The sequence below is a fragment of the Diachasma alloeum genome, unplaced genomic scaffold, assembly GCF_001412515.2.
Source record: "Diachasma alloeum isolate Michigan unplaced genomic scaffold, Dall2.0 Dall_scaffold_00402, whole genome shotgun sequence".
In the NCBI taxonomy this organism is placed as follows: domain Eukaryota; kingdom Metazoa; phylum Arthropoda; class Insecta; order Hymenoptera; family Braconidae; genus Diachasma; species Diachasma alloeum.
In genome coordinates, this window is record NW_021680541.1 from 6,575 (window position 1) to 21,072 (window position 14,498).

At 34.4% G+C, this 14,498-nt stretch overlaps 1 protein-coding gene across 1 annotated transcript in view; it reads right to left on the bottom strand.

Moving 5' to 3' along the window:
* Positions 1–5,929: 5,929 nt before the first annotated feature.
* LOC107042029 overlaps positions 5,930–14,498 on the bottom strand; it is a 40,621-nt gene continuing 32,052 nt past the window's right edge. Inside the window, exons 8-11 of the mRNA XM_015262895.2 lie at positions 13,579–13,641; positions 11,054–11,322; positions 7,015–7,232; positions 5,930–6,362 (exon numbers count right to left, since the gene is read on the bottom strand). Of these exons, the coding sequence (XP_015118381.2) occupies positions 6,087–6,362; positions 7,015–7,232; positions 11,054–11,322; positions 13,579–13,641 (826 nt within the window). The 3' untranslated portion in view covers positions 5,930–6,086. The remainder of the gene's footprint in view (positions 6,363–7,014; positions 7,233–11,053; positions 11,323–13,578; positions 13,642–14,498) is intronic.

Consider the following 14,498-nt stretch of genomic DNA (forward strand, 5'->3'; position numbering starts at 1 on the left):
CTGAGGCAGCATTCGGATGCCGACCCCCCACCCCCCGTTGGCCATTCTCAGGTGGGTCGTTTTGGACGTTTTTTATCCAGAACCGGCCTTACTATACTACTAACAATCGATCGATTTATCGACTGCCCTGAATTGTGTCACTTGTATGTTTATATCATACAACGTGGCTGCCGCAAACTGTCAAACTCACCTCAAAATTTTATTAATTATGTTATCAATAATTTTTGCGTCAGGGAACATCCGAAACCATTTCAACCGCAGCCAACGAAAAAAACAAATTTTTTGACGTAAGTTTTATCCAATTCTGTCCATCCATTATCCCATGAGAGTGGCGCAAAGTTTACCCGCTTTTATATACCTATATATATATGCTCATGGGGCCTTAATAGCTAAAATTATGAGATTATCTCACATTTTTTATGTTAAGGATAGAAGAATCGCAATGCAATATAGTGAAAATGTAAGTGAACAAATAATATTAATATCTGAATGCAACATTTCTGATATGAATAAAAAGAAGCTGTGACTCAATTCCCAAATTATGTTTTAATTTTCAATTTGGTGCTGAAAACACGAAATGACAATACTCTAAGCACGGAATATTGACGAGATGAACAACAGATTAATTGAATTGCTGCTTGAACTAACTAAAATTAATAACAGGGGGGGCAACACTTTTACCAGAGTATCTACAAACATTGAATTCCAGAAAGTCACACTCTAAAGTGTATTCAAAAAGGAATTGAATCGGAATTATGATGAAAATCTTATTCAGTGAGCATAGGAATTAGAACATGAGCAAATCATTTACTGTATTATAAAAATTTACCAGCTGATAAATTGGGACATATGATTCCCATCGGTGGTATTGGTTTAGCAATGAGAACGATTATAAACCAATTGAAAAAAAGGAACATCGAATCTGTCAGGAAAAAGGGCATAATGAAGGGACATCGACACCCCGGCCGCAAGCGGCGCTAGTGGAATAAAAATATAAAAAATCCAAAAATTCATTTTTCATCGATAAATACCCTTTATTCGATCGGAGTAACATTTATTCTTACTTAAAGCATATTATTCATAAACTTACAAATATCGTAGAATTTTGTTTTCATTTTTTTTAAGATTATCTCATTTTTCCCATATAAATAGCAACAATTAATTAATGAAGAAAATTAACATGGAACAGTGTCTAAGAATTAATCAAAAAATTACGTGATGTGTTTGCATTTTGTTATTGGATCTCTATTCGCTCATTTTGAATTAAAAAAGAGTGAAAAGTCGAAGAAAAATATTGAAAATCATCTGACGATGAAAATTGAGAATAGACCACTAAATTGACATTTCAATTGCAATTAACGGTTCAATTAATGATTCATTTGTTTCTTCCTTTTAGATCTATTCAATATTCTCACTACACGGTGCTGATTAAAGTACATTATTTATTCATTAATTAATTCTCATAATTCTCATTGATTCTTCGTCTCAATAATTCATTTTATCTCGTTTTAAAATTGTCAGGATTTTCTTAAGCGTAAATAATTGTTTTTCTCTAATACTGTATGTACATTATCACTTCCTAAGTAATGGTAAAAATTATTTAATACTTTTTCATTTGCAGTTTTTGCAATTTTTGTTTCATTGAGAATTTTTTAGATTTAATTTTCTCTCTCTCGCTTTTGTTTATTGAAATTATTCTGTTTTTGTTTCTTCAATTTTTTGTTCTTGAAAATGATAATTAGTCGATTGGAAATGGAGACAAGATAATTAAATATGAATAAAAATAAATCATGATTAATTAGTTGTTGGATTTTTTGTTTCTGTCGCAATTCATCAGTTTTTTAATTTTGTTCATTTTAATACTAGTGACACCTTGTTGTATACTTTATTTATTATCCTCGAATGTCTTCAGCTTTGTCCATTATTTCAATTGGGGGATATTTTCATCGACTCTCAAGCGCTCGTTATTTACACCAGATATTCTTAATGATTTTTTTTTGTATTTTCACATTTAGGTCAGCGGAATCTTACAGAGTAAAACAAATATTTTTTTGGTTTACAGTCTTTCCTTTACCACACGACAATAGCGTATTGTGTTTATAATTATTTAGTCTGGGCACCATGTCGAATGATTTCATTCGTGGCAAATTAAATTGTCGTTTTGCTTCCGAATGGATACATTGTATTCGTCAAATCCAAAATTTCCAATTTTTTGTATTAGTGTAACCAATTTTTGCCTTAGGAGTAAGAATATGTTATTTTCATCACTTGTGCGTGAAGCAAAATTTTACGCACGCTCCGCGTATGCAAAATCTCATTTTCTACACATCGTGATGAAAAATAAGGTTCGACGCCGGTGGAAAGCGTATTCTTTGACTCTTGGGAGGCGACACTCGCATTCGGCGCGCACTAAACACGTCCCATGGATAAAAAATACGCACTTTTATCGAAATATACTATTTTCGACCATGTCTAGATGTATGTATGTATGCATCTGCGTGTGTGTATACATGCATCTGCGTGTGTGTAGGTGTGCATGTGACCGATCGTCTTTCGACGAGCGACTGAAAAAATAATTGTTTAAATGAATCCAATTCGTGATTTAAGATATTCTTCCCAATGCCATCTTGGCCGATTCGATCATGAGATTGATTGCATCATCAAATTTATTTTGAAAGCAATATTCAGGGAAAGATAAAAAAATTTAACGTTGGGGCAATATTGGCTGCCAACGTTGAGCCAATGTTGGGGTAACGTTGAATTCAATGAATCATTGATTTCAATTTAAAGTATATTTTCATGGAAATTCCATTTGGAAACAAATTGCTAATTTATTAGCAAAAATATATTGACTATGTTGTGATGAAAGCAATTTCCCACTTATTTTGACTCAGTGTGTGAATATCAAAGTTAGAGGGAGAATGACGTTTTTGGGACCTACGATAAAATATATCATTTTTTTTTGCAAGGCGTGTGAAAGAGTTCGATAGAAAAAATTGGAGTTTAATAAGTTTCTATGAGAAAATAACCATCTAGTCAACTTTTTTTTGTAAGTATTGGAAAATCAACTCTGGTAGAATTTGCATCTTGAGAAATTGAATCAATGCAATCAAGAGAAATGAAATAGTGTCATTTCAGTACCAATGAAATTTTTTTAAACAACGTTATAAATAAATCGACAAGAAAAAGATTGATCACCATCTATTGATGATTAACTCTTAAAGCAATGTAAGCATAACTTGAATTTGAAGATTAGAATCTGAAATAAATTCTAAATGAAAGTTAATATGAATAGAAACATTGTGGTTAAATTTGTGCTCAATCGGCAATCTAGTATTATTGATAATAATTAATCTAGAAGTGCAAAAATGAACTAGAGTCTTATGAGAAAATGAACTTTTCGAGGTTAGGTAAAAGATGAAAATATAGAGAACATCTCAAAAAATCAGAAAAAAATAAATAAAAATTCCGAAAGCGGGAAATTCCGAAAAAGTATGGGGATGGCAAGTTTTTTGACAAAATTGAAATCTTGCTTGAAAAAAGTTGCTACCTTGGACGAACTACTTGGATATTCTTAATGATTAGTAATCAATCTTCCTTTTTCCAAGTCAGCCTAAACGCCGAATGAAACCGAGAAAATGATGCTCAAACTATTCTTCTGATTTTATCTTCATCCTCTCTGACTCTCTCTTTCTCTCCCTCTTTCTCTCCTGACACGTGCTGCATTTATCACTAAATATAGCAATAAACAAATGTACAAACATCGTATACAGATGAAATTTCTTTCGCATAAATAATAGTAATAATAATAATAATAATAATAATAATAATAATAATAATAATAATAATAACAATATTCCTATAATAATAAAAATGCATAAACACAAGAAAGAAATTGAAAATAATGAAATCACAAATTGTTCCATAAAATTTCTAAAATACATCCTAAAATTGAAAAATGATAAATCAACTAATTAATAAATCAATAATCACTGATTAATAAATTGCATATATTAATCTCAATACTGAATATTCCCCTATTGAGCGATTTTTTTTTTCACCTAAAAAATCAATTCTATAAATTTCACATTCTTTTGGCATTAATAAATTCGACATTTGTCATCATCTCAAACTGATGACCTTAAAATTATCCTCACCCTTTCAATCATAATTGATATATCCACGTATTCATTCAATTATTTAAAATTACTCAATTTATATACAGACTATGGACAAAAATTCATTTAATCTAATTAATTTATCATTTTTTAATTTATTCTGGGAGGCGTTTAAATGATTACTATAATTAACAGTGAAGGATTAATTTTTCTCTATTCGATTTTCATTATCTTTTAATATTTAAAATTCTTTCAATAGCATTTGGAGGGGGGGGGGGCTCTAATTAATATCGAAATATCTTCAATAATAAATGACAACTTTTACAATTTTAATTGATTATTCTTCTGATGAATATTTATCCGTAGATCACCGATTATCAAGCGGGGTGGGGAGGGCCAAAGGATATACATGACTAAGCGTAATAGAATTTTTTTTTAGATTTTTACAGGTTTAGATCGTGAGAAATTGACGACTGAATTTCTCCTTTTCTGATTTTTTTCATGGTTAAGTCGCCATGACTATTTACAAATGGGGGATTTCCAAGATTATGTCGTCCTGGGGTTTAGTCACTTTTCGGGTATTTACAATTGATTTTTCGTCATCTTGAGGGTTTCGGTGGCGGTAGATTATGATCGATGATCGATTTTTTATTATTTTGGATTGAGTGAGATGTAGAAAATTGTTGAGATTTTTTTTCGAACATCTAGACAATTTGATGGAGAGGGCAATTGATATTTCGCGTAGGGAATTGGATTTTTGCATGAAAACAAATTTTTCCTAGGGCTATTTCCGAATTTTTCAATCATAATTTGATATTTTTTGAATAAATCATGCATATTTGTCATTAAAGAATACAATTGAAAATTGACTCTTTAGTGAAACGTATAATAAAATTTGATAGAAAAACCTAACGCTTTCTCTGAAAAATTCTATTGAATGCTCCCATTCCCAGAAGTGTCGGATGCTATTTTTCATCACAATACGTGTAAATCGGGGTTTCGCGTGCGTAAAATGTCACTTTACACACGGCGTGATAAAATAGACTATTGATTATGTACACTGTTTCATTTCGCTCATTCTTTATCGATTAATTGCGAAGAATTTTCCATGTGATGGAATATCCGCATGAGTTGTCTATGTGAGCATTTTTAGTGATGAATTGGCCAGTAACATCACAATACTGTGTTAGATCGAGGTGTTACCCAATTTAAATAATTTACCCATTGCAACAATAGGGATATACAATGCATTTCATGAATTCCTCATGGATTCATGAGGAGTGAATGTATTTTTTATTTTAAAAAAAACTATAAGACCTAATGGGTATCTTTATAGGGTTGCTTAGAAAAAACGGCAGGATTTTTCTATTAAATTTTTTCCACTTAAATTTACTTGACCGTTTAAAATTCTTTGAATAAAACCTCCAACTCCTCAGCCATTTACGGTTGTAAAAAACAATTTTACTAGTTATTTAAATTAATGAAATGACAAAAGATTAAAAAAACGTCCATTTCTGTCAACGCTTCGGATACAAAGTGTCCTTTATGAGGACAATAATTTGTTCTGCATAAACAAAAACACCAAATCAAAAGCAGTCCTATTGCAATAATGTTTCAACTAAATTGTAAAAATAATTGCACAACCTATGAAGAAACTCGTATTATATATACCTCATAAATCCATTTATTGTTCGTGGATATTATTAAATTTGTTAATGTGTGAAATCGTGAAAAAGGAGCAATAATTGATTAACCGATTGTTTTTCCAGAATTTTGTGCCTCATGCAGAGACCCAATTCCCACCCAGTGCCTCATCCCTCGTTTTTCAATCTCGAAAGTCAGAAAAATTTCAATCCTTAACAGTTTTCTATATCCCAAATTCTCAGTCATATGCATTTCGTCGATGATGATTATCACCATCATCGCGATTTAAATGACCTGCCTACTCTATCCACGTGACTGATGGTCTCAGATGGGCGTTGGCAGAACTGTAAAGTCCTGCAATGCAGTTTTCACAGTCTCATATGTTGGACGATTAGTTTCATCAGCGCAGTATCCATCAGGGGTACAAAGTGTTTGTAATTTTGTTAAATAGCTGTCGAAATTTTCGTGTCCCATTTTCTCCGGTGGACCGCCAGGGGCGCTAGGTATCCTCACGTGCTCCAGAAATGTTATCATGTTGTCACGAAGTGATTGATAGTAATCAGTCAGATGATTATTTCGCTGGGCAATCACCGTTGTTTCCTGGACAGAAGAAAAATAATGTCAATTTTTTTATGATTCCAATTTTTTGCAATCTCCTAATGATTTTTATCAACTGAGGGATGTTTTTATTGATTTTGGAGAGAGCTAGGGAAATTTTAGTTGAAAACACATTTTCTTTCTCGCAAGTTGATTCATCAATTTCAATTATGTTCATGTGATCAATTTTTTCTGGAGTGTCTCTTTCATTTTATTTTATTTGGATAATTTCCCTAACTATCTTATGGCACCCTCATCGCTTCCAACTTCCTTTTCACTCCATGATTAAATAAATGAATGAATAAATCTACAAGTTTCATCAATTTTTTTCTATTTTTCTCATTTAAACTCTTTAAAAATTCACTTTTCACAATGTTCAATTGACAATTTTCATAAAAAATGAAACGAAAAAAATTGTAAATAGGGGATTCCCCTGACCAGCAGTTGGTATCCGCCCCCGATAATACCTAAAATATCGAAAAAATTCTCCAAATTATTCGCAATCGATAAAAAATTGATGAAACAACCGCCAACCGGTCAAGTGAATACCAAACATATCATCCGACAACCCAAACAGTATAGTCCAATTGATGATAGACAAGAGCCTATTATTACCGGCGGAGTAAGCCACAGGACGTGGGTGAATCCTTCTTACCTTGTCCCCTTGCTTCAGATGATTCTCCATAGCTGTAACCTCTGAGCGCAGACGCATAACCTGCGACTCAACTCTCGCATTTTCTCTCTGTAATTCAGTGATTTCAGCTTCCAATGTATACAGATCCTCGCCCTGACCACCAGGTACAATGTTACCGCTTGTGCTTCCCTGACCCGCACCCAACGCACCACCCTGAGCCGGACCACCGGTGTCCACTCCTAAAGTACACAATCCCCTTTTTTTAAACCATCATTTTATGGGTAAAATACCCCATTTTGGCAATTTTGAAAATTTTCAGAATTTTTTTTCTTTCGCATGTGCGCGGAAAGTGCCATTTCGCGGACTCTGTTTGAGCCCTAAATTTGTATTTTACTGCCTAGGTTATAATATTTTTTCCCTTTCGTGATACCTGCATTGAAACTTTAATTTTTTTGATGAATTTAGCGGACAAAAATGGATTTTACTCATATGATTGCAGTCATCGACTTCACCTTAGACGGTCTGTTCAGGCCGTGGGAAGAATTTCCACGGAGCAGCATCCATACGGAGACGGATCCGTGTAACCAATCAGATCGTAAGATTTTCCCGCCAACTTTACTTGCCCGATTTTGATTGGTTGCACGTTTGCGGCTCCGTGAGCATCACACTTCATGAAGATTATCCCCTATAGTCATCAGAAAAGTTTCTTTTTTTAGTCTTAACGGAAATACTCATTCTTTCACATTGTTCCTACAGCACTGTTTTATTGACAAGATGATGAGATTCTTGTGTTTCGCATATGATGTGTCAGGTTTAAATTTTTTCACGTAATTTCTGTTAAAAAAACGTTCTAGCCCTCCTTTTGTTTGAAAAAAATGTATTGATATTATTAGATTCGATAAACCGCGACTATAATCCCACTTTGTTCGATTTGAACGGGGTTTTTGGGCCTCATAACATAAATTGTATTATCCCCAGGGCTATTTTTACTCGGTCAAACCTTAGATGTTTAAAAGTATACATTACATGGGAAACAAGATGCCATATGCTTTCTTTCAACTTTCCGAACCTCTATACAAGGGAAACAATCAAATAATTAACAATGCACAAATTTAAACATTCCGAGGCACACGGACTCGAACTCAAATGGGATATGATCCTACATTTCCAGTTTGCTGCATTCCATGTAATTTATACCTTAAAATATCTAAGGGTTGACAGGCTAAAAATAGCCCTGGGCATAATATAGAATATGAATACACCGGTCGAAATAATTTCTTTCATTTGCTCACAACGTAATATTTATCGCATGTCATTCATATAATATTCCCCGACTTATGTGATTATAATAAATGTATGATCACACTCGTCGAAAAATATTTTATAGGCCTAGGCGTGTAATCTACTATTTCTTTACAGGTATCACAAAAAAAGGTGTGCGTGAAAAAGTGTGACTTTATGACTTGTGACACAATAAACTATGCAGGCCATGAACTACTTTAAACGGCTATGGAAGAACATTTTGATGTTGCGGTCTTTGAAACGCGGCAGCGGTACCAAAGATTGGTTGTAAAGTGTCACTTTTCGTACAAGTGTGGAGAAATGGATACTTTCATCTGATGTTTGAGTCCTCAACGGTATTTCAATATCGGGGAGTCACTAAAATTATCCTAGCAGCAATAAAAAAACCTTAACATCATTCCGGCCGTAAGGTAACGATTTACGAACGCGTAGCTTACAGCCGTTATGACAAAAAATATTATTCGACACACGGAGAGAAATATTCAATAAAAATTACGTATCTTTTCCGTAATTCCGGAGTGAAATGTGGTTGTAGGAAATTTTACGGAACTATCACAGAATTTTTCCAGAGCGTTTCGTAATTTTTATCTGAATCTCTTGTGAAAAATTACGATACCGTCACTTAAATTTTCTGAGTTGATTCCGTAATCCGTGAGCGAATTATGAGTTCCGTAATTTTTACTGAACATTTCTCTCCGTGCATACGGCCTAAAAAGAATTTTCTAGCTCATATTGCCTTCGACTCGGGCTGCAAACTCATATTCGCCAGAAAAGTTTTCTTCTGCCTAAAGCCGAAACATACTATTTTTAACCCTGAACTCAGATATTACGGGCTAGCCCCCCCCCCCCTGCCGATGGAAAAAAATCAATGAGTTGAATGGCCAATAAATACGAGTTCGGGACCTGCACAAATCCTGTCCACTTACAATCATGAAGCAGACTCTCTTTGATTGTTGAACTCGTATTTTATGGCTTAGGCCGTAAAATTTTTCTAGCGCCCATAAGATACGGGTTTAGAACGTATAAAATATTTAATCTCCAACAAAATACGAATTTAAAACCCACAAGAATTCTACTCTCCTAATAGCTGTAAATATAGTTTTACGGCCTAGGCCATAAAATACAAGTTCAAGGGCTCTAAAACAGTACTTTCTTCGAAAAGTGAAAAAAACTATTTTCTCATTATTTGGACGTGTATGAAGTTGCAGTCGATTATTCAAGTCCAACTTCATATTCAGTTGTAAAGTGATCCTTTACGACCTATTGACAAAATCAATACTTTTTTCCATGTCTCCAAGAAAAATACTTGTTCACGGCCTATGTTTGGGTTCTCAATGCTAATCCCGCGACCAATTTAATCATTTAGTTTTTCGTGGTAATGCTAACCCAATCACATAAGTCAGAAAAAAGTCTTTGGCAAAATGTACGAAATTCCAAGATTCGAAATCTGATAATTCTACTTTACGGCTGAGGTCGGAAAATTTGTATTTATTATACAACCCCAGAAGAGTCCGCAAAACGACACTTTTCATAACGATGTGAAAAAAAAAACATTCATTCTCAATTAAATAATTTGCTTCTAAGCAATTTAGACCTCTGCTGTGTACTTAAAGAGTTGTGCGAGGGATTTAAAGAAAAAAAATTGTAAAAAAATCAGGCGTGTTGCGTAACACGAAATGCTAGCAATAAAGGAGACAGGAGCGAAGGAGTGAGGGGGTTGCAATACAAGAACACGTAAGTTTCCACAGCGAGTTGGGTTAAAGTAAATCGATTTCGTTCACGTGTGTACTAACGATTTGCTTCAAAAAAATTTTTTTTTCCACCTTCACGGACACTCCGCTGTATCAAATAAATCATAGTAGAGAATTATAACGTGTACGTATGCCAAGTCGCTGCGAAAGGAATATTTCAATTTGATTTCTTTGCTCTGAGGATAGGATATTTTTGTGTCAAGGATCATATTCTCCTTCTTTTTCTCATAAGCATTTTTCATATTTTTTTTAAGGAAGTGATATTTTTTTCAATATGGATCAGCGTGAGGTGCCATCATACCAGATAAATTGAAATACGAAATAGTGGCTTCGAGTGTTGTTACTGTATCGACAACACTCGAAATAAATTACACTCGTGTAATAAAAAAAATCATTTTTTACACCGATTAAAAAACACACAGAAAGAACATAAAAATGAGAAAAAAATATGTTTTCGTTGAATTTGAACTTTCAGACCCTTACCTTCAAAAGTAAATGTGCTCCTCAACAGGAAACGACAGGAAAGGAGGACCTGTTATCGTCAATCCCCAAGAATAAATCAGAATTAACATTAATTTCACTTTTTTCGTTTTTCGTTTTTCTCTTATTTTTTTTTGTTTTAAAATAGTAGTTCAAAATTTTTTGTCACTATTTTTTACATTATTTCACTACTTCTTTGGTGTTCTGCGACGTTCCTGAAAATTGGATGAAAAGAATTCGAAAAAAGTGGGAAAATAATTTTCGCGATAGAGTAACAAAAAAAGAGTAAGGATTAATAATGAATATTTTTTCTTCTTGTTAATTGGAAAATTGAAAGAAAAAAATATTTTCCATTGGTATGACAGCACATCATTGCGGTGGAGAGAGAAAGGACAGCATTTATGTTGGCATAGCACTCGAAAAAAAGTTATTCTGTATGAAATTTGAACGATATCGATTTCTTCATTTGAGGTTTTTTACCCTTGATTTTTTCTTCTAATCTTGAATTTTTATTTATTATTCCTCACCGGCGATTCCTTTGCTGTACATGCTGGTCATGTCCTCAAATTTGGGCTTCCTCAGGGTGTTGCCGGCTATTGGACAGCCCGAGAGTGATCTGTGGGTTGAGAATGAGCCATTTATGTGACCAATACCGTCACATCCTGGGGTGGGACAGTTAACACCCTCAAATTTCATTGCTGTCGCTGCTGCCACTGCTGCCTTGTGTTGCTCCACTGTACCACCGGATTCTAGGACTCGGAGCTTGTTGCGGTTTGCTATTGGACAACCGGATGCACTGAAAGTAATTTTTTTTTCTATTGAAGTTGATCGGGACTATTTGTCGGACGTGATTCAAAGTTGCAGCATTGAGATGCCCGCAAACAAAAATTATTGGGATTTTGCACGAGACAGAAAATTCATTGAAAAATGTATGATAGAAGAATTTCACTCTGTATTTTACTACATTGACGGCGCGCTCGCGCACGCCTCTATGACGTGAAAATAGACGAATGGTATGATGAAATCGGTCAAGAGTATAACAGACTTCTCATACTTCTGACTTTGGGGACATTTGTCATGTTCGATTCGATATTTGTGTGGCACGACTTTTGAAAAATGACGTCATAACGTCCTGTAAAGATCAGCTAGTCCGATGGCGCGCTTTCGTGCGCCTGTATGGCGTGAGAATAGACGAATGGGATGATGGACTCACTGAGGAGTTTGACGGACTTCGGGATATTAGCGATACTCCATTCGATATTTGTATGATGCTACTTTCGAGAAATGACGTCATGACGTCTTTGTACACTATAAAGAAGAGCTAGGCTGACCGCGCGCTTTTCTGCGCCTCTATGACGTGAGTATAGATGAATGGAATGACGGATCACTCAGGAGTTAAACGGACTTTCCACATATTTGCGCTATATTCCTGACATACGCGATGTTCTATTTAATATTTGTGTGGTACAACTTTCGAGAAATGACGTAATGACGTGTATGTGCACTGTGCAGACGAGTTAGTCTGGCGGCGCGCTCTCGTGGGTCTCTACGACGTGAGAATAGACGAATAGGATGATGGACCCAGTCTAGAGTTTGACGGACTTTCGGAATAGTTGCCATATATTTCCGATATTTACGATGTTCGATTTGATATTTGTATGGCACAACTTTCGAGAAATGACGTGTCTGTGCATTTTACCCCTTAAATGATCACAGCTCTTCACCGAACGTAGTCGGAAGCAGGGTGAGAGAATTCCCACCTCGCGTATTTTACGGTATCATGAAAAAAAAGTTGGGAAAAATCATTCATCCCTCGTTTATGGGTAATGTTGAACTATGAAGGAATAGGAAATGAGGATATAAAATAAGTAATCATCAGATAAACTAAGAACTCGATCTCATTAGGTGCAACATTTTGACATTTCGAGGTTAAACACGGGGATTTTTAGCGGGTCGAGGTTTCAAAACAGTTTAATAATTTATTGTTGGAAGTCTAGACCTAACAAAAATTGTTAATGCGCTTGATATATTTGAAAGTAGGAACACAAATTTTTATGAATTTTTCATTCACGAAGTATTTATGTGAAACGGGAAACCGAAAAACCGCGGGGATTCCCTCATTGTGCGACTACTTAACGGTTAAATAAGGACTAGCCTGACGGCGGGCTCTCGTGCCTCTCTATGACATGAGAATAGACAAATGAGTTGATAGACTCAGTCAGAAGTATAACAGATTTTCGAAATAGTTGCAATATATTCGAGACATTTGCGGAATACGATTCGATATCTGTGTGACAAAAGTTTCGTCTCAGTTTCTTCGTATGATTATTGAATTTTTCATCAATTTTTAAATACCAAAAAGGACTTAGTGGTTTCGTCATAAAAAAATTGTGTTTCAACTCCGAATAGTTTTTTTATAAAAACAAATTTCTTCCGCAAAAATATCAAAAAGGTACGTTGGCAAAAAATTTGGGTTTTTATATGAAGCAGAAAATTCTGAAAAAAGTATGGTGGAAGAATTTTATTTTTTACTTGACTAGTTTGACGGTGCACTTTCACGCATTTTTATGGTGTGAGAATAGATTGATGAGATGATAGAATCAGTCAGCAGCATGATGGATCTTTGAGATATTTGAAATTTATTTGCAATGTTCGATTCGATATGTGTGATATAACTTTTGAAAAATAACGTTATGCATTTTGTGTGAGAAGAAAAAATCAAAAAATGACGAGGGTTCTCTCATTGTGCGACCGAAGGGTGAAATAAGGAAGTTTGATGGTGCGCCCTCGTGCATCTCAGCGACGTGAGAATAGATGAATGAGATGACAGACTGAGTTAGGAATATGATAGATCTTCGAGATATTTCCGACATTCCGTTCAATATTTGTATGACACAAGTTTAGTCTAATTTTTTTCTCGTGATTATTGAATTTTCTTATATGATTAAAAAACGTTTTATCATCCAAGTCATATAAAAAACCTCAAAAGAATTTTTTTACGAAAAAAAAAATTTCCCGAAAAAATATAAAAATTTTCAAACACATTAATTACCTTCTGTGAGACAGGAATTTACCAGTAGCATGCCCTGATCCATCACAACCAGGAATTGGACACCTGTAGTTTCACGGTAATAATCGTCATCATCATCACGTGACAGTTGATGGGTTGAGGAAGAAGCGTGAAACGAGGAGAAACGACATATTAGTCAGTGTCTTTGCTTGTGGAGGGATGGAGGGTGGTTGGGATTTAACTCGGGTTAAATTCTATCTCTCGAGGTTTCAATGCAAAAGGGTTTCTTGTTGAAGGGCGGTGGGATGAGGTAGCGGCAGTGGGAGGGGGAGGGAGTTGAAAGGTGGTGGAATAACACTCGCTCCACTGTCGAATCAGACACGCGTTGCGTGCAACCGTAAACAGGGATAAAATGGGAATTGGATCGATTTAATTATTTTGCTTTGAATTTTGCGATCAACGAAGAAATTTAACAGATTGAAAAATGTGATTTTATATTTTCTGTTTTGATCAATATTCTGCTGATTTGATAGAATTTCTTTTGCCAGAGAAATTTTATGGATTTTTATATTCCACTTCATCTATGTTTATTTTTGTCATTATTGTTGTTACTGAAATGAATTATTATCGATCTTTTGAATACATGAAGAAAAATAAAATGAATTATATTTTTAGAGGTTTTTTAATTGATCAAATCAGTATTAATTGGTAATTATTGAGATGATTGAACAGCTAAAAAAAGGTCTGTATTCAGATTTCGAAGGTTTTAAATGAAAATTTATCAAAAAGCTTGATTCTAAATTTGAAAGATCTCAAATAGTGTTTTGCATATCTCAATATAAGATTTGAAAAATCTTAATGAGAAGTCCAAAAGTATCAAGTTCAGACTTTCAAAAGTTTCAACTTCAGACTTTGAAGTACAAAATTGGGACTTTCAAGCCTTAACTTCGGACTTTTATGTT